General features: G+C 41.1%; 1 protein-coding gene across 2 annotated transcripts in view; it reads left to right on the top strand.

Moving 5' to 3' along the window:
* The window catches only part of fbln1 (fibulin 1), a 31,995-nt gene extending 11,955 nt beyond the window's left edge, over positions 1-20,040 (top strand). The window contains exons 11-17 of one of the 2 annotated variants that reach the window (XM_086299280.1): positions 140-265; positions 920-1,039; positions 1,517-1,648; positions 1,765-1,888; positions 6,397-6,542; positions 8,168-8,308; positions 19,480-20,040. In XM_086299280.1, coding sequence (XP_086155406.1) covers positions 140-265; positions 920-1,039; positions 1,517-1,648; positions 1,765-1,888; positions 6,397-6,542; positions 8,168-8,308; positions 19,480-19,619 — 929 coding nt within the window. In that variant the 3' untranslated portion in view covers positions 19,620-20,040. Of the gene's footprint in view, positions 1-139; positions 266-919; positions 1,040-1,516; positions 1,649-1,764; positions 1,889-2,664; positions 3,533-6,396; positions 6,543-8,167; positions 8,309-19,479 lie in introns of those variants that run through there. The other variant, XM_086299281.1, reaches the window with a different exon arrangement.
* The last annotated feature ends 634 nt before the right edge of the window (positions 20,041-20,674 follow it).

Here is a 20,674-nt window from a genome sequence, read left to right as displayed (position 1 = left end):
GTTGGTAGCTAAATCCAAGTGTATCCTGAGCATGTAAATGCCCACAGCATGTATGTGTGTGTACTACTTCTAGTTAAAATAAGCATTGAAGTCACAATTTCAGCTTCTTACTTTGTCAGTTTTGGACTTTTTGTCTTAGATGTCAATGAATGCAGGCATTACCCTGGTCGTCTGTGTGCTCATAAGTGTGAGAACACTTTGGGATCCTACAAATGTAGCTGCACTACAGGCTTCGCGTTAGCTGCTGACGGCAGAAATTGTGATGGTAAGACAATCAAGTAATTTGGGAGACTTTATAGAGCCTAGATACTGTTGACTAGACAGAGTTTATGTGGGCGGATGTGGATCTGGTAATCAGAATCTTTGTGGATCAATCTCCTGCTCCCCATGCATTCCTAAATGCGTTTTTGCCCCCGATGCATCTAACGGAGTGTTGGTCTGAATGTCAGATTCTTTTTTTTTTTTTAAAGAAGAAAGGTGCCATATAGTATAAGGGACAGTCAATAACATGTCTCCCCTCTGACTTACACAATAGAAATCCTGCATGATCTGACATCCCAGTGTTAATGTTTTTCCTGTATCATAATAATACTGGTCCAGGATCAGGGAAGCATTCAGTTGCAATGTTGATCCTGGACCAACATTATTATGGTAATGCTGGAACAAGACCAACAAAGAGATAACCGATACACCTAGATACCCCTGTGTACACTGGGGTACACTTTCAAGTCTAACTTAAGAAATATGTTGCTGTATATCTTCAGCCTACGTAGCATTTTACCAGTCATCAATCTAGGAGTCATATTTTTTAGGTAGCTTTCATAGTTACTTGTTCTTTATCCATAAATAGGTAAATATTGCATTACAGACACATGCACGCATACATTTTGATGCTAACTTTGATACTTTCTCTGTGCAGATTTGAACGAGTGTGAGAGCACCCCATGTAGTCAAGAGTGCGCCAATGTGTACGGTTCCTACCAGTGTTACTGCCGCCGTGGCTACCAGCTCAGTGACCTAGATGGCACTACTTGTGAAGGTAAAGTTGAAGCATGTGAACTGCAACTGATACTCAGTTTAATTCAGTTGACATTTTATTGTATAGCACCAAATCACAACCTCGAGGCACATTGTAAGGTAAAGACCCTACAATAAAAGAAGGATAGCAGAAAAAAACAGAAAAAAGCCTTATAATCAGATGACCTCCTATTAGCAAGCACTTGGCGATGGTGAGAAGGAAAAACTCCCTTTTAACAGGAAGAAACATCTGCCAGAACCCAGGGCGGCCATCTGCTGTGACGAGTTGGGGGTATTAGCCGAATTTCCACAAATAGGAACATTCAAACATGCAGATCAGCCTTGAATTTTTCTAGACATGACCTGACAGAGACGTATGTGAGAACGCTAATGTGTGGCACATATGGATCAGACATTAATGGTGGTTGGCCATCCTTATTATGTGTATATAAATAAAATGAATGTGTTACAAATTCACCTTTTTCTTTGACGTTTCCAGATATAGATGAATGTGCCCTGCCCACCGGAGGTCACATTTGCTCCTACCGCTGTCACAACACGCCTGGCAGTTTCCACTGTTCCTGCCCCGTCAATGGCTACACCTTGGCGGTAAACGGGCGCAGCTGCCAGGGTGAGCTCTCTGTAATGTCATGTTGCAGTCATGTGGCGTTTGTTGGAGGCCCTTTTTCCCCAGCTTTGGGAAAAAAATCATGTTAGTGACTTTTAAGACCCTTTTTTGTCTTTCAGATATTGATGAATGTGTGACAGGAAGCCATACGTGCACAGAGAATCAAAGCTGCTTCAATGTACAGGGAGGATTCAGATGCCTGTCTTTCGAGTGTCCGAACAATTACAGACGGGTCGGAGAGACGTGAGTATTTGAACTGGTGCAGATTCTTTGCTGAGCAGGGACATGTTTATGAACAGGCATAACTATGATTGTGTTGTCTGTGTTACGACAGAATTAAATTGAATGAGTTTACCCCTATTACACATTAAAACAAATTCGTAAAAATATAGTAAATTTCACATTTTTTTCGTGTATTTTTTTAACCACATATTTAATTTTAGCATTTATCAATTACTATTTATGGACCATCACCATTAAAAAAAAAAAAAGGCATAAAATAACCAATTGCCAGGACATTTTCTGTTTTGTTACATAGTTTCATGCAACACTCAAAGAACACGGTCTGTGCTCCATATAGTTAAATTTGAAACAGTCACCATCTAAAGAGCTTTAAGTTTACATATCAGGCTTTTTAAAGCACTCCTGGTTTGTATATGGATCAGAGCCCCTGCATGTCCAGTATGCTCAATGCTGGAATGATTTCAGTATGAATCTGGCTGTAGCATGTTTTGCTGTTTCCGAGTGATGACATGCACATGGGTGTTTTTCAGTTTAATTTTGGCGCACATGACGATGACAGTGTGTACACCCACACCCTTGTTTGGAGGCACCCAGTGACAGAACGTTTTGCATGATCCTAAAGAGGGCACTATAACTGAAAGTGATAATTCCTTTCTCTGCATGCCATGCACGGCAAATGAAATTTTCACCTGATCTCCCTTTCTCTTTCTCTCTTTTTGCCCGTTTTGTTCCGTCTTGTCCCGTCCTGCCTCCGATCTCTTTTTTTTCTTTTGCAGCCGATGCGAACGCTTGCTTTGCAATGAGTCTGTCCAGTGCCTGACCATGCCCCTGAGAATAACCTACTACTACCTCACCTTCCCCACCAACATCCCCATCTTCACCACCATCTTCCGCATGGGCCCCTCCCACACCGTGCCTGGCGATGACATCCACATTGCTATCACAGCTGGCAACGAGGGCGGCTTCTTCAGAACTGAGCAGATGCCCACTGGTGGTGTGATGTCAGTGGCAAAGCTCATCAACAAGCCAGAGGACTTTGAGCTGTCTCTGGAACTGAGGCTGCGCCGCTATGGCACAATCACTACATACCTGGCTAAAGTGCTGGTGTTTGTTACCCAGGAGGAGCCCAGAGTACCTTATAATCCCCTACTAGAATAAACAAAAGGGATTCATAGGTTTGCACAAGTTTTTACCCCCTTAAAATGGATGTGGCATATTAACTTAATCTCACTAAGAAATCAGAAAAATTGCAAAATGCATGCAAGAGTAAAGGATGGTGATGCAATATAGCCTGCTATATATTAATGATTACACAAGTTAAGTATAGTTAGAGCATGTACAGGTAAAAATATAATTCAAATTTTCATGAGTTTCTGGCAAGTGCAGGCCTTTCAGGGCTACTGCTGGTCCAAAACTATGGTACCGCTGTCCCCTTTATCTTGTCTGCTATTGAGGCTTTTTTCTACTACAGTTTTTTAAATGAATGAACTCAAATACTACTCTGTCTCCTAATAAATGCACATTAAACATGGCACATTATTTTTTTAATGACACTGTAAAATACATTAATCAGAAGGAAAAACAATCACAATTTGTAGTTGTATAGCATTACACACAATAAAGCTTTTGTTTTAAACAAAAAAACATGGATTATTATTCAGGAGTTTATATTAGGACCAACAGAATGCATCTTTTTAGGTGAGGTATTGTCAAAGAAGCCACTGTAGGTGGCGTTCTAGGTCAGTGTAACTCTCAAAATGGTAACAACCCAAGTCTGCCGACAACTGAGTGTAATTTGATGATGGTTGCATGATAAAGTCTGACATTTTGCAGTATTTTATGGTTTATGTGCTGGATGAACAGTTTTCTATTAAAACTGCAATAGAAATAACACATGTTCAAGTTAAAACCAGTGTTTGATAATGGTGCTTTGTGGGGTTTAATCAAATACAGCAAAGGGAGCAGTTGGAATGTGAGGCTAAGTCACAGATGGAGGCATGAAGATTTCCCCTCACAAAGTTTCATATTACTATTATTCCAGTAGTTTCAGAACATTGCGTATATTCTGTTTTGTCATTAAAAAAAAAAGTTCTTCAATTACAAGAAAGTGTTTTAGTATTTTAAACATTTTAGTGCTAAACAGCATTTATTAATGTTATTAGATGCCATTAAAGTTAATTTTCTTGGTTTTTTTTAAAGGGTTTCCTGCATTATATCTGCAAACATATGTGCAAACCAGGCTGTATTTTTGTCTTTAACATTGGCTTAAAAAAACCTGTTAAAAATCGCAAACAGCAAAACCTTCAGTCACTAACTACACGTAATATATAAAGTACTTAGAGTGACTCCACTCCTTCAAATTCCAGTAAGCCAGACTGACACCAGACTTTGCATTGTTACTCCTGCTTCCCAAATGTCACTTACCATTACCAGTGATTTTTTTCGTGCACATCTCTTTAGCTCCCGTTGCACAGATTTCCACTGCATACTGCGGGTGCAAACCCCAACACAGACAGACAATTCCAAATGAAGGCTGAGTAAGTGACATGAGAAGAGATGCAGTGGGAAAGGAGAGGGGAAATGTGCACCAGCGGAGATTATAAATAGCTTGACATGCTGTGAGGGTGCTGCCTGAGCGGCTGTGGCTTTTAATAACTGTAAATGCAGATTTCTCAGGTTCCTCCTGTCCCGAACATTTGGGCTAGTAAGGATGCACTTGGTCCCTGTTGGGGATAGCCTTAAAATAAGAGTCTAGTGGCGTACAGGAGTTTTTTCCTCCCCTTTTGACATTGAGTTATGGGGCTCTGGGCTCTGGCCGGTGGTCTGAACAATTTGCGGTACAGCAACATCACCGCGCACAAAATGAATGATGCCCTGCAGTGTTTGTGTTGGGGCGTTATCAATGTGCTGACTATAAATAATAATTACCAAAAAAATAAAAGGCCCTACACTTGACCAGAAGACTTTCATCCAAAAAAGTCTGTTTTTCTTTCTGGTCTGAGAATATTGGGGTTTTTTTCTCCTGGGCTGGGCCACGTGAGGCATGGGGACATGGAGAAGGCGCGCATATGTTCATGTGTGTCCAAGTGTGTGTGCATGAAATAAATGCACACATATTCACAAATGAAGACGTAGAAGTTTTTTTTGTTTTTACACTGAACTGTAATTACATTGAGCTGATGCCTCTGCTTTGAAGAGCCCATCTGAGTGTAAAAGGGTTAGGGTGGGGGGGGGGGGGGCAGTTCACTCTAGGTCATTGTCTTCTCATAAATTTACTCTCTACCCCAACAGCTTTCACCTCATCCTCTAGAGCCCCACTTGGGTCTTTCTGCAGCTCAGGACGTGGTATTATAAACTAGGAGAACATTTTGTGGGTTTGGCCCAGAGCAGAGCAAAACCTGGACCCGCCGCTAATTGCTAATTACAAGCCCCTACCCAGTGGTGGCTTGACTTTTTGTCAGGGGCTTCTCTCCTCGCTCTCCATGAAAGGAGCCCTGCAACCCAAGCTTGGGCTTGAGCTTTGAGCTGCAGCAGATAGGTCCCCCGAGGAGCGCCAGAGATCCACGGGCATGACTCACAGTGTGGCTATATGGCTGCCATGCACATTAACTGGACTTATACATGACAACATGGATGTTTTCATAACCCAGTGTAACCGTGTACTGACTTGCCTCCTTTGTTAAACTCAAGCAAGGCTCAGCTTGAGTTTAACATCTTGAATGTCATAATCAAGGCTTTTATTTTGTTCCAAAAGTTCCCAAATGATCACAAGTTTTCAAACTCTTGATTTATGGGGTTGCTAATGCCTTAGAAACCTCTCTAAAAAAGCTGTCTTATGTAGCAGACAGGTAGTTAATAGTGATGTTTCAGGTGGCGTTAGCTTTAGGAGCCAGTAGAGGCACTCCAATCCCTCCGACCTGTCACTGATTAGTCTGTGGAATAAACAAAGCCCTAAATAATAGGATGAGAGCTGCCCTGGGGAGAGGCTGGGGAGTTGTCTAGTCATGTGGCTTACAATTTAGGAGTCTTTTAGAACACTCCCTTTCCCCATAAATCCTCCTCAAGAGATTATCTGATGTGAAGCCGGGGATGCTCTGCAAATCCAAATATTTTCCTGAGCAGGTTGTGGATCATTCTGTAAATGTAGTAATTCATTTCCCACACAGCTTGAAATAGTGGATCAGAAAGACATCAATGACAGCACAAGTCTCCACAAGCTACAAAGTTTGACTGTGGCATGAGCCTTAGCCATTGTTGGTTTATTATTCTTCCAAACCACATAGAATTTGAAGAATTTGATTGTTTTCTTGTGCCGAGCGCTACATTCAGTGCCCCTTCTGCCTCATTCAAATAGTGTTTGTGCAACAGCATCGCGCTGCCCTGATTTGTTCTAAGGTGGTTAGCTTTAAGCAAGCAGAACCTAAAAGGTCAGAGGCTGTGCATGTTTTCTTTTCCAATTATTTTTTGTTTTGTTTTTGGTGGGTAAGTATGTTTGTTCACTTCTTCAGAGCGGCGAGGCTTGAACGGTCTGAAGTTGTTCGCTGTGTAAAGTCCTGTCAGCCCAATAACATCGCCTGCGTTCTGGACCCCACGCACTCAGTGTCACACACCTTCATTTCCCTGCCTACTTTCAGAGAACTACCAAGGCCTGAGGGTAGGTACACGACTATTTGAATAGTCACACAAAAGGTACTTAATCAAGTAAATAAAGCACTAAACACAAGAGGGGTTTTTTCTATTTAAAGAAAAAGGTTTTCAATGTGCCGATATCTTGTGGTCTCTGAAGCTAAGCGGTTGGCTGCTGTTTTATATACATATCTTCTTATTATTTTCATTCAGCATGTGTCCAAACCTCTTAACTGTCTCCAAACTGCTCAACCCGAGCTGTCTCTCTAATGTACTCATTTCTAATTCTGTCCTCCCTGCTCACTACCAACGCATTAGCATTTACAGCCCTGCCACATCCAGTTTGGCCTCCTGTCTTTTTGTTAAAGTCGCCATCACCAAAATATACATCATTTGGTAAACCATTCTTTTCATCTTTGCTGCTATTCTTCTGTCACAAAATTACCCCTGACACTTGTCTCCACCATGCCTCCCCTCTTCTCTTCATCTCTCATCTGCACTGTGCATTGGGTTGGACTGTGCATTGGCATTTAAACTCCACCTAAAATCTACCTTCACAATCTCCACTCCTTGCCTGTTCCCTTTTACACCTGTCTCCCTCTCATTCACACACATGTACTCTACTTCTACTGACTTTCATTTCCTCCTCCTCTCCTGTTTCATATATGTCACACAGATAGACAGTTGCCTCGGTCATAATAATAATAAAAAAAGACCTTAGCAGGTCTTTCAATCCAACCTCAGATGAACAACAACACATGCAGTACATTTGATTTAACAGCATGTGGCTGCTACTTACATGTATACCCTCTTAATTCCTTAGTTTTTCACTGCTTCTGCATTTTGGATTAATTTTTATGGAATATAATGATTAATATGTCAAGTGTTTTTGTTCATATCATGTTGTTCTTGAATGATTTTAACACCTATTCTAAACCAGATGATTTAAAAAAAAATTAATATTATGTCTTGATACACTAAACTGTCAGAGGTGCTTTTTCTTTTTACCATGACTATAAATTTTTTTCTGGACTGGAAGAATTCCTTTAGCATCACCAAGTTTAAAAAATGTTTATCTTTCTTTCCAAATCTCATCTTTTTTTCAGTGTCATTCTTCTTCTTCTTCTTCTTCTTCTTCTTCTTCTTCTTCTTCTTATTATTATTATTATTATTATTATTATCTTAATTTTATCTGCTTTAATCTCTGAGCTCCCATCAACTGCTTTCTGTACAGTTGCCAGAATCCGTACGGCTGCCTCTGACACCCAAATGAGCTTTTCCATGAAGTCCTCAGTGGAAGACAGTTTTAGCTGGCTTTCCCCAGAGAACTGCTGCCACATATGTAACAACTGTAATCATTTGCAGGTTGCGACAGCTGATAAGCATCTTTTGGCTGTCATGCAGTGTGTGTTTCAGACACAGCCGTTCTCAGTGTCACTTCTTGTCATTCCTCATATGTCCTGAATTGGAGTGTAAAGAACTAGTGCTAAAAATCCTTAAGGTTTCTCTGACTATCACGAACACAAGCACTGTCATCACACACTTTATTGTATTTCTTTAAAAAAAAATTAAATTCAGAACAAACAACAGTTGGGACCGGCTTTGCACAGCAATCCCACTGTCTTAACTTCTTCTCCCTGAATAATTCATCAGAGATCGTCTTCCTGAGAACAACAGTGCCAGCCTACGGGTCCTATAACTTCGGGAGTTACGATGTCAAGTTTGACATCCTGGAGGGCAACGTGGACAACGCCTTCGACATCATCAAGCGAGTGGAGAATGGGCTGTATGTGGGTGAGTACAGGGTATTTTTTGCTTGTCTGGGTGAACCAATAGCACATTCAGACAAGAGTGACTTTAACGTGTAACACATACCACCCGATGGTCTCTGTGACTGGAAATTGCATTTTCTTTTTGACAAAGGAGGTGGTTTTTCTGACCTCATCTCATTTTGAAATATATATATCTATTTTACAACAAATCAAACGCACATGTGTGCATTTAAAAAGTGCAAGAACAAAACAGCGCAAAAATATATTCACGATGAATGTATTGACATAAGTACATCTGACGCAGCTTGTTATGGTCGTTGCAGCGTGGTGGCATCATGTAGCTGTCATCGTCTTCACGGGGGCTCCTCGTGTCTCTGTGCTCGGCGAGCTGTCCTCTGAGTGGCTCTCTGAGACAGACAAAGGCCTGTTTCTGCCTGACCAAATATTTGGCATCGGTTTTCACAGTCTTGTGGTTAAGCAAAGTACCATTTAATTCACTTATCCATGGCTATGCTTATCCCAAAGATCATTATTTTCCACAATAAGTTATGGTGGCCTGAACGTGCAAGAATAGAGGGCATAAATCTACATTTGTGTGTTCGTATGCATGTGTGCATGATTAATTGCTGTTGACAGGCAATTCATCATAACTACCTGGTCAGTAGCTGCCACTATGCACAAAAAAAAAAAAGGGATTTGCACTGTTTCAAGTAGGAGCAGCAGATACCATCTCCAGCGGTGTGTAACAACAACAGATGTTTGGGTAGAAGCCATTGGTATACTTTAGTGTGGTGGTGACCCAAGGCTACTGGTGGTGTCTGTAGAGGAGCAGAACTGAGCCTTGGCTGAGGGAGGATGAGGGCGTTCTCAGCCCTGAGATGACACATTGTTGGACCTGCTTAGGTGTTTTTGTTTAGTTGGTGTGTTGAGATGCAGGCAGGGTTGGTAGATGAAGTATAGTTTCTTCCTTTTCTCCTTGTTCTTCTTCTCCGAGTGATGGATGAAGGGATGGCTTGTCAGTATGCACATCTGTCTTTAAAGAATTAAAGGGAGGGAAGGAGGAGGAGAGAGTGTGTGGCTGTCACTGGTTAAGGCCAGACTGGTGCGAGCACGCAAGTGTTCCTCTTTCATGCACTTGCAGAAACAGATGTGTACTTATCAAATACACCCAAAGACATGGGAGAGAAAAAAAAACAGTTTATCACCAGCAATAACTCACATAAATTCCTGTAAAACCAATTATAATTATATTGCACTGTCTTGCGAGTGGTGTATTTTTCTTGGAATGCACAACGGTGTAATTCTACATGAACGATAAGCTCTGTTTTGTAATGTGTCATCCACTGTGCACGTCTGTGTGCATGTGTATAAAGAGGGTTTAGGAGAAATTCCCTGTTTATAGCGGTGCTCATTTGCAGGGGCAGCGTGTGTTTGCGCGAGGGAGAGCAAAGAGAGCAAAAGCGTATGGAGAGAAAGACAAAGCGAGAGACTGCAGTTCAGTCAAAGAGGCCGGGAGAGAGAAAATATGTGCAGAAGTAATCCTGGGCGCTGTGCTTCATGTGGTTAAATGTATTGTTCCATTTCCCTGCACTAGGCCTCAGTGTCTCGCCGAGCATTAGAGCACTTAAACTGACGACCACATGAAAGGCCTGTTTGTGAGGAGCCACTTCTCTCCCAAACCCATTGGATGCTTATTGGATGCAGCTCTTGCATGTTAGCACCAGTTGCCCATCACGTATCCAAATTGAGGCCCTGCGCACTGGAGCCTTTGGTCACTGACTACTTGCTGTGAAGTGTGGCGTCCATGGTGTGATGAAGGCCCTCTTGGTTTTATTTAGTGGGTTGTGCTGCTGGTGCTTTGGCTCGCAGATGCAGCTGTTGCATAACCATTGTGAGGCTAGCTGACGTGTCACTTAAGGAAGCTTAGTTTCCAGTATCTCCAGTGTGTCTCCAACAGTGGTATTACAGCTTGGTGGGATGTGAAGAGTAGCAGACATTGAGGCTCCACTAATGAACAAGTGTGTGAACTCAAACTGACTTCGGTCATTATTTTTGGCCACTTTTTGTGTTATTGAACGGGACAAAAGAGGCAATTAGCAGTCCACAGAATCTGTTGCTAACTCGAAAAAAAGTGATTCTTAAAAAGGTCTGATTGGCTGCTGCTCTTTTCCCTTTCACTCCCTATTTTAAAACCCATCAACTTTAAAAGCGCGCACATGCATGCGGTGTAGCCGTAGACATATGCACGGACGCATACACGCGCAAGCACACACACGCACATGTACAGCACTGGCTGAGAACACACCACAATGTAAGAACCACACCGCTCTTTCATAGTTCCCGGTCATCCATCACTGGCTTCAACAGCTCTGTCACATCTGGATAACAACCCTGATGCATCTGTGCAAACAAAGACATCCCTCAGCACTTGGAAAACATAATCACAACCAATCAGACGTGGACAAATTCCCAGGATGACCACAGCAGTAGTGCAACAGCGACCACACAAAGAAACATCTCTTCAGGTAGACAAACACCAGATTCTCCAAAGTGTTTTATTTGTCACCCGTCAAAAAGTGTTGGAAGCAGTCATTGATTTTGATTAGGGGCAGGTTGTTTGAGTCGGGTTGATGACGGGGTGATTGACTCTGGCAGTCAGCGGGAGGATAGATGAATCCTGCTTTTAAAAACACTGGCTCGGTGGCTTCAGCTGGAAGCACGAGCATGGTTTGAGGTGTTAATAAAATGCTGGTAGTTCCCTTGTTTGATTGTCTACCAGCGAACTATCATCCAAGAATGGTCATGCTTTTTCTATCACCACGTATCAAGGCCAGCTCAGAGAGCATGGAAGCGTTCTTTTGACTTTAACTGTTACTGAGAAGGCTTCTCTTCATGTGACCGCTTTAACTATAAGTAACTATACATTCAGCCACAGCTCTTATGCTATGCAATCTCCACTTTCAGTTGACACAGCCAAACCCCTGACCAGGATCCTTGTGTGTAAATCCAATGTACAACACAATCAGTAGCCAACCATTGAATGAACCAGTCACCACACATTTAGTCATGCCTTGGATTTGTTCAAATGACTCCTCTTCATGAGTAATTATTTGTCATGGAAGGATTTTAATGTGCCATTAATCATTGCTGTCTGCATTTCTTCTTCTTTTAAGTTGGAAAAACAGATTTTATTGTGTAGTATTGATGTTTATCTTGCTGGATGGCAACAGATTACGTAATGACTTTGTTTATGAATCACAGCCATGATGTAGAGAATCTGTGAGTTTGAGACGCTGGGGCTAAATTCCATTCCAGTTTGAAAGGCAGGTGGAAATATGCCTTAGTGGTTTATACGATGTCCAGAGATAAATATCTTTCGCACTCCCATTGGCACGATGTTGGCAGCAAGCGAGGTAGCCATGGACAAAGCGCCTCTGTGCAGGTAGTCGTGGTCTTCGATGCTGCCGTCCACAGTGACTGGCGGAATGTGAACCTTCTGTGTGAGACATGACCGCCTCTGAGCCAGTGAAGCCTGCAGCTCTAGCTTGTGGCTGTTGCTGGTGAGAAGCTGAGGACAGCTGTGGAGATAAGCAGACAACACGCCGCTCTGCTTCGAGCGAGGCTGTTATTTGGCTGGATCTTTACACGGCCCACCAGAGTGCGCCAAGCCCACGAAGAATCCCTGTCGGGAGATTACAGTATGGCTAATCAAAACACGTTCTCCTCCACACAGTAATCCCACAATCAAACACACAGCGCTCCGCTCGGGTGGTCCACCGCATTCAAATGTACTGATGAAGAGATAGCGATGCAGCAATGTCAAGCTCGCACAGACATTCTGCGTACCCAGTCAGTAAGTCAAGTTACCAAGACACTGGTGTGAACACATATTGTACACATTGCTCGCAATAAAACTGTCGCAATAATTCATTATGATACACTTATCTCCCGTGCTTTGGTGATCCATTTAATTTACACTCATCATTACTCTTTGCTTTCCAGCACTGTGTTTTTAAGAAAAACCAACTGTGTTTAGTTAACCACTCAATTCCCAAAATTAATGCCTGTTTTTAATCCACGCTCATGATGTGACTTGCCCAGATAGATAGCAAAGTGCGCTAAAAGCTCATGAACACGCTGTATACTTCAGTTCTAATGCATAATAAAGTGCAATGATTTAAAATGCAAACAGGGCAGTTTTTCCTCACATACGCTTTTATCCATTTAGTCTACATTCAAGTCTATTTTATGCCCCTGAGCTATGGTTTTTCGCTTTGAAAGGTCAGTTGTAATGTAGTGCAAAGGTTGTGGTAAAGATAATGGTGCATGTTATGTCATCTCAGCTGCTCTGGCCCACAACTGCTAAAACAGAAAGTCCAAGAAAAGAACCAACCAGTTCCCTAAGGCCACTTCAGTGATGTCACAGCCCATGCGTGCCACTGTCCAACAGTGAATCACTGTTAATTGGCCTTAAAATACCAAGCCACACAGACATGGATGGGGTATACATGGGTCCCACTCCCTCTTTGGAGTGGTCAGAGTTGTGTTTGGACAGCCTGACCTGAGTGGCCATCAGTGCACCAGTCAGAAGATAAATACAAAGTCAGACCCTGAGGGGTCTGTACGCTGTCTTCGTACAGTTGATTATCCTGCCGCGCCGGGACATTTGAATGTATTATATTTCAGCCAAACTGAAGGGTTATCAAAACTGAAATTGCTTGTTTTACTAATGGGGTAACAAGGGAGCTAGTTAGCAATTTCTTTGGCTTGCCTTCGAGTTTTTATGGAGAAAACCTTTCAGGCAGTAAAAAAGAGTTATTGAAAAAGAAACCACTCTTTGCTCTGTTTATACAAATGCCAGCAGCTGTGAATCAGTAAGAGATGCACTTGGTACATCAGTGAGAGATCCGGATGATCTCACAGTTACTACAGTGAGGGTGCTCAAGAATGTCCTCCAGTACCCTCTTTGTATACTGGAACTTTGTACAGCACCTGGATGCTCTCCAGGGGTTTCACTGCAGTGAGCATGCATAGCGCCACAACCAGCATGTCATTATACAATACTGCGGTGAAGCCAATGCATACTTTTCATTTGTCTCTGGTGTTAAACCCGTTCATTTTGGATTTTGTCATACACTTCCTTGCTGAGTTGTAGAAACCAGAAAACCCCGAAATTGTACTGTTTACATGTAACCCTTCAATATTGCAGACCTCGTGGCCATGAAGGATGACAAATGCCTCCTGGCATTTGCTTCACTTTGTTTTGGGGGCAGCGTCTCTGCTACTACTATGTGTTTATTTAGGACTGTTTTCTTCATGGGAGGCTACTTTATTGTGTGGTGGGATGCTTCTGGGGAGTGGACAAACTGTACAGCTGTTAGGGTTTAGTGTGATGGTGGCTGTTAAAAACCAGTGGGGTCACCTTTGCACCCTGCGGCAGATACTTCAAAGAATTGGAAAGACACCACAAACTTTTCCGGCATTACTTTGCAACTTTGCAACCCAGTCACAGGGCATGCTGTCAGCTGTAGAGGTTTGAAAACCTTCCCGTCTTTATTTATATGAATCTCAGGTGGCATTGCAGCAAATCAAAGTCAACCTGTTATGTGGATGTTGGCCCTTTGCCTTATAGCTTGGAAGAAATGTTAAAGATGCGTATGTGGTTGTGGTTTCACCTCAGGTTCGCTGTGAGTGCGTTGAGGCCCAGCTGTTAGCTGATGCTTTGCCTTCACTGAGGATACCACTGTGCTTTTGATGGGAAGCTCACGGAAACACAAAGTCATCATGTTGGGATTTCGCTGAGGCTTCCGAGAGGTCATGTAAAACGACTATGGTATCACGCTACTTCGTGCAGAGTTGGGCGCTTAAGCCCACAGTATAATGACATAATGACCCTTTCTTGTCCTCAAGGTTCACAAAAAATAGTTCACATGAGGTGTGCAAGATAACTGTGGCACATCTTATATAGATGAACATATATAGGATTAAAAGAAATTCCAAAATCTGAAGTGAGGAACCCTGAACCATGGTTCATGTTTCTTTTCAAATGCTCTGAGAAAACTGAAGGATTTGGACGAGCCATTGCAAAAATTCCGGACAGCACACTTTTGCACTCTGCATGTGCTAATTAGACCACAAACAAATTTACAAAACTCTAATGGGGCCGACACACATACCACATAGCCTTGTTTAGATGCCCTAAATAAATTTTAGTTTAGTTTAGTCTCTGTGTTTTTGTTATTTATTTATGTGGTAAGATTTTTTTTGTTTTACTTTTCACGGAAACCCTCCTCTGGAGTTTTAATGGAAAACTTAACCTCAGCTGGCCCTGATTATAAGTGTTTAGCCGTAATTAGATATAGGCCACAATTAATGCAATAATAACATTTTTTAAAAATGCCCTTAATGTGGACTTAAACCCATCTGTCCTTGCGGTGGTCCATATTGTGCTCATAACAACTTACTCATCTTCATTGCATGATTGCTCATCCCAGGACGGAAGCTTTTGATCAGATCTCGTTTGATTTAAGCAAATGAGCAAAGAATGAACCTTTGCACTGATTAACTCCACTGGCGTTGCATGCCATCTCAGCTGGCTTATGTCTGAAAATAATTTTCCGACTCAAAATCCAATCTCTTTTTCCATGTCAGTTATTTTCTTAATATTGCAGCTGTTGTTAGGTTTAAGAAAAGGTTAGTTCTCTCTGACAACGCTAATGGTTTGGAAACAATAAAATCTCAGACCCGGGCCCCTTTAGTGTCACTACGCAACAGAATCCCAAAACACCAAAACAAGGGGCAACCCTGGTAGAAGTGGGCCCCATTCCACACTTCTCCAAGTGCTTATCACCAGAATCTGCTGGAATCTGTTGTGTGCCCACATTCCTGGCTCGGAGAAGGACAAGAGAGCAAAATAAAGTGACAGAGAGAAGGAGAGACGCCAGTCTAAGTTCCTATAGCTTGCCCCTCCCAGAGTTAAAGATCGATTCCTGGAGAAATGCCTCCATGGCTGTATCGCGTGACTGCAACTGCTCCCCTCCATCAAACACATGGGACTCATTTAGCCTTGTGGGCCACAGTGATGGTGCCACAAACGCCAGCCCCCCTCAGGAAGGGAAGAGAAGGGAGGGAAAAAAAGGCGAATATGTGAGTGGGGGGCCATCATACAATGCCAGTGTCCCACAGGACCCAGTGCATGGCTCATAATGGATCATCATTTGCCCTGTAGTGAATGACAACCAAATGGATTTTACTGCCTTTTTTTTTTTTACAAGTACCACAGGAAAGAGCCTCATAATTCATAGTGATCTAGGCAGTGATCTGTCATTTTGATCCATGCTGAGTTAAACTCTTGAGTCATCCTACTAAAGGCTTTAACATGTTACTGACTCAGATGAGTATGAGAAGCAGAAGTAAATGGGGGAAAAGAAAGAGGGCGGCTGAAGGTGTGATAGGAGGACAGTGTGGTGATTGTGCTGCCTGACTATACCACCGATAGCTGTTCAAACAGGCCAGAGCTGAAATGTCCCCAGCCCTCTGCAGAGAAAAGTCTGTTGACAGCTTGTGTAAACACTGGCATTTTTCCCCCCTCTAATCGCATGTTCACTTAAAAAGAGCACCCAATGAATTCCATGGGGATTCAGTAATGCTCTGTTGCAGTATGTTTATTCTTCCATCTGTTTTACCATGATATCACTGTGTCTTCTGTTTATGGGGTTGTTCATTGGCAGATCTTTGGCTCATTAACAGCAAAGGTTATTTGAAACTCATCTAAATTGATCAGCTGATGCCAAAAAAGTAGGGAAACGCATTTTAAGCAATAAATGCTATTCAGTATTCATTGATGATTACTTCACTGTTCTTTAAAGATCGACCCAACTTCCAGCCTCCACTCTATTCTCAATGACATAGTTTTGATAGAGTTGTGATATGTTAGCTTTGCGTGCGGTGGTTTGAACTGTGCCTCATTTTACTTTGTTATTCAGAACTTTTCATTTGCTATAGTGATCTTTAACTATACATATTTGTTTCTACAGTAGCATCTATTACCATCACGGTGTCTGGTAGTTAACATGCTCTGTTTTTAATAGGTTTGCTGGTCAATATCTAGGCCAAAATCTCAAGACAGAAAACAAGTCACATATACACTTTATAATTTATTAATCGTTGCATTGTGAGAGAAAAGGAGGGAGAGAACATAGAATCTCTGCATATTCAGTTTGACTTTTTGTTTTGAGTTGACAGGCCTGATTGCACAGACAGTGAAGAATAGAGCTAAAAAACTCCCAAATCTGTTGCTCAAAAGCCTGATTAATGAACAGTTAAATATTTCCTACTGAAGAAACAACTATTGATTCATCCCTTTTTTGTGGATGGATCAATAGATCTCAGTCAGTGGATGGTAAAACATAAGGTATACCCTAGACGTGGAAGTTAACAATCTAGCACACTGGACTGTGGGCAGAAATTTTTTACTACATTTTACTACAGGGAATAGTGTACACCATTAGTAGAAAATGCACTGGCTGGTTTGAAATATATTTATCTGATAGATTCCCATTTTTTTGTATAAAAAAGTCTTCTTCACAAATGAAATCTAGTCATGGAGTTCCACAAGGTTTTGTGCTGGGTCCAATAGTTTTCATTTAATACATAAAACCTTTAGCAGATATAAAAAAAATACTACAAAGTTTGTGTCGTTCAAATGATAGTCATCTTTGTTAATGAAGCCAAACGGCACAAATCAATTATTTAAACTGCAGACATGTCTTAATCACACAGGAAGTGATTTGCAGTGATGGGGTGAGCCCCAGATAGTAGATACTTAATGATATTCTCTGACTGCGAGTCCCAACAAAAAATTAACCACTGGCAATGCAAACTGAGTGAGTCCTGAATTAAAACTTTCTCAATTTGAAGGGAAGGAGTTGAACCCACTACCTGTGAGAGCAAATAATATCATTGATTAACACATGACAGTTGATTGACTTATACATTAGAGGGTTATATAACCAGGGAACCACAGAATTGCTTCCTGTGTACATGTCCCTTTATAAAACATAAAAACCTGTGTTGTTTTAAAGTTATAAATCCAGACAAATTAACAAAGTTTTATACTACTGTGAGGAATCTTGGAGTCATTTTTGTATAGGATATGACACATTAATCAAATATCTAGGTCTGCCTCCTTTCGTCTACACAGTTTTGCTAAAATTTGGAAAATCCTGCTGTAATACTACTCTTTCTAGGCAGGACTATTGTAATTCCTTATCATCAGGATATTTTAAAGATCCAAAGTACCCCAGTGAGAGCACTACTAGAAGGAAAGATTATACATCTCACATACTGTATTAGCTTCTCTTCACTGACTTACTGTTAAATCCTTTTTGTTACATATAAAGTCCTGAATGATCCTACCTTAAAGACCTCATAGTATTATACTATCCCAATAGACCACTTCAATTTCAGGCTGCTGGCCTACTAATGTTTCCTAGACTTTCCAAGAGTAGAATGGGAGGCAGTTTTCAACTGTTCGCCCTGTGTCCCATGGAACCAGCTTCCAGTTTGCATTTGGGAAAGACACAAGTCAAGTCAAGTGGCTTTATTGTCATTCCAACCACGTGCAGTGGTACAGTACACAGTGAAATGAGATAACGTTCCTCCAAACCATGGTGCCACATATGACATATAACAGACAATAAGCACCGGAGTACTTAAGGTGCAATGTGCAAAAATTGCAAACAAAACAAAACAAAGACAGTGCAACACCATACAGAACAGAATGATACAGACACAAGACAGTGCAGACACAACAGTGCAATAGAAATGTGCAAAAGTCTGAGAAGTATGCAAAAAGCAACTTGATGTATGAAGGTGTGCGTGCTCAGGATGCTCTCTATAGTCCCTCTGTAGAAGGTGGTGAGAATGGATGGTGGGAGATGGGCTTTTCTCAGCTTCTGTGGGAAATAGAGATGCTGTTGGGCCTTCTTAGTTATGGAGCTGGTATTGAGGGGCCAGGGGAGGTTCTCCCCCAGGTGGACACCAAGGAATTTGGTGCTCTTGACAACTCTTCACCAGTCCATTAGCTGTTGCACCTCCTCTCTGTATTCTGACTTGTTCTTGCTGATGAGACCCACCACAGTCGTGTCATTGGCGAACTTGATGATGTGGTTCGAATTGTGCATTGCTGCACAGTTGTGAGCAGCGTTAACTGTACTTTTAAATTAGGTTTAAGACTTTGATTTTTGATAAAAACCTATGGGTTAGAAACTTAAAGGTTTAGTCTGCTAAGGGACTTCCCTCAGCTTTCAGGTTCTACCCTCACCCCTGAACAAGTCATGACAGATGGCTGGCCCTCCTTGATCATGGTTCCACCACATGTCTCTTCCTGTTAAAAGGGAGTTCCTCCTTCCTACACTTGCCAAGTATTTGCTCATAGGGGATTGTCTGATTGTTGGGTTTTCTCTATAATAATATTATAGGGTCTTTATCTTACAATATAAAGCATCCTTGAGACAACTGTTTTTGTAAATTAGTAGTTTATAAATTCAATTTTGATTAAACTTCATGTCCTAAGACTCTAGATGTGTATAACCATAGTATGCTGCAAATTCAGTTATTGAAGTTGGAAGAAAATAAGCTTGAAACTCAAAAATATGTTCTAAGCTATTATGCAACCTGTCTAGACAGATAATTTAAGGATATGCAAGACTGACAGAGCTATCAGACATGTGAAATTAACGACTGAAGAATGGCTAGTTAAAGCAAGCTGTGACTAGCTTGTGACTACATGTTACTGTCTTTTCACTTTTGCTGGTAAATTACAAATACAATCACAAACTGTCCTTAATTGTAGTGAGGTAAGAGCAAACACTTTGATCCTCAACACTATAAACCCAAACTATCCAGAGCTAGATATCACTAGGGTGAACAAAGAAACCATATTTAAAACACACAGAACTACATTAATAATGACAAAAAGACTCCACAATGACAACAGTTTCTTTGAGGAAAATTATTCTGACTGATTGTAGTTCCTTAAGCTAACCAACTCTCAAGCTTCTGAACAAAATAATTCTTTTTTTGTTTATTGAGATTATTGAGACATGTCATGATACAACAAGTAGTCTTGCTTAGCACGGATCTACACATTTAGCCATACTACTTTTTCTCATTCATCTTTGTCTTTTCCAGGTATTGTTCGCCAGGTGAAGCCTCTGATTGGTCCAGCGATGACAGTACTCAAGCTATCTATGCGCAACCTGACAATTCAGGGCGACTCTGGCCATAACATCGTCAACGTCCATGTGTTTGTCTCAGAGTTTTGGTTCTGAAAATGTCAAGATTTTACCAACAATCATAATATAAGACATCTATTGTCAACACTGTACACATTGGTTTTGTTATATCAATGGACATATCAGTGTTGAGGTTTTAATGTTATGTGTTGACTATGGAATTGCTTTTGACTGTTGCTGAGATGAAATGCTCCTAGCTGCTTCTGAAAAGAGCAATACACTTTGTTTTGATGACAAGCTCAGCATTATGTGCACAAATATGAAGAAACTTTATATTTTAAAAAGACTTTTTTAATTGAACGTGCATGCATTTGGAGAGGCCCTTAAAGGATATGGGGATTACATCCAGCCATACTCTTTTCATGATGTTTAAGCCTCTGTTTTTAAAACACCTACCTTTCCTTTCCTACTGTGCACAAACTTTTTTAAAGGAATAAACATTATTTTTTTTGTTACAGTATTTGTTATATCTGTTGTTTTTTCCTGATAACATTTGAAGACCAAAATTGTTTGTTATTTTAACAGCTTTGGTTCAGTCCTTTTTCCTATCCTTCATCATGTTTGGCATTGACATACCCAACACAGTTTTAATGTAAAACAAGGTATGCAATGCAAAGTAATTTCAAATTGCTTTACTACCTTAACATAGTATACCAACTGTAGTATAAATATTATTTGGGCTCATGTCATTCAAAGGCTCACTACTGGCTGTTTTAATACAAGTAATCCATAAATGTTAAGATCTCAGAAACAGATGTAAAGACTGAAATAAAATATATTATAAGGCAGAATTCACACATGGAGATGAAATTGACAACAGTATAAAGATGTCAGGATTTACAAGCTAAAACTGGAATTAAACAAAACAAAAAAATTCAAACCTTGTATCCTGATGGCTCAGAATAGTGAAGAAATATTTTAAATGTAAGCATATGTGAAATGTATTTTTATCACATTAGTGATCCTTTATAATTTTGCCTAGAGTGCCATCGTCATTACAAGTACTAAAGTTGATTTTGAGCATTCAGACATATCAGTACTTGTGATCTTTTTGCAGTTTAGAAGTTGGGAAATGTAAGATTTTCCTACAT

The sequence above is a fragment of the Aulonocara sp. 'chitande type north' Nkhata Bay genome, linkage group LG7 (genome assembly GCF_057382095.1).
Source record: "Aulonocara sp. 'chitande type north' Nkhata Bay isolate Kocher_YH1m ecotype deep benthic linkage group LG7, A_spYH_male_GT1.1, whole genome shotgun sequence".
Taxonomy (NCBI): domain Eukaryota; kingdom Metazoa; phylum Chordata; class Actinopteri; order Cichliformes; family Cichlidae; genus Aulonocara; species Aulonocara sp. 'chitande type north' Nkhata Bay.
This window is presented reverse-complemented; position numbering and strand designations above follow the sequence as displayed.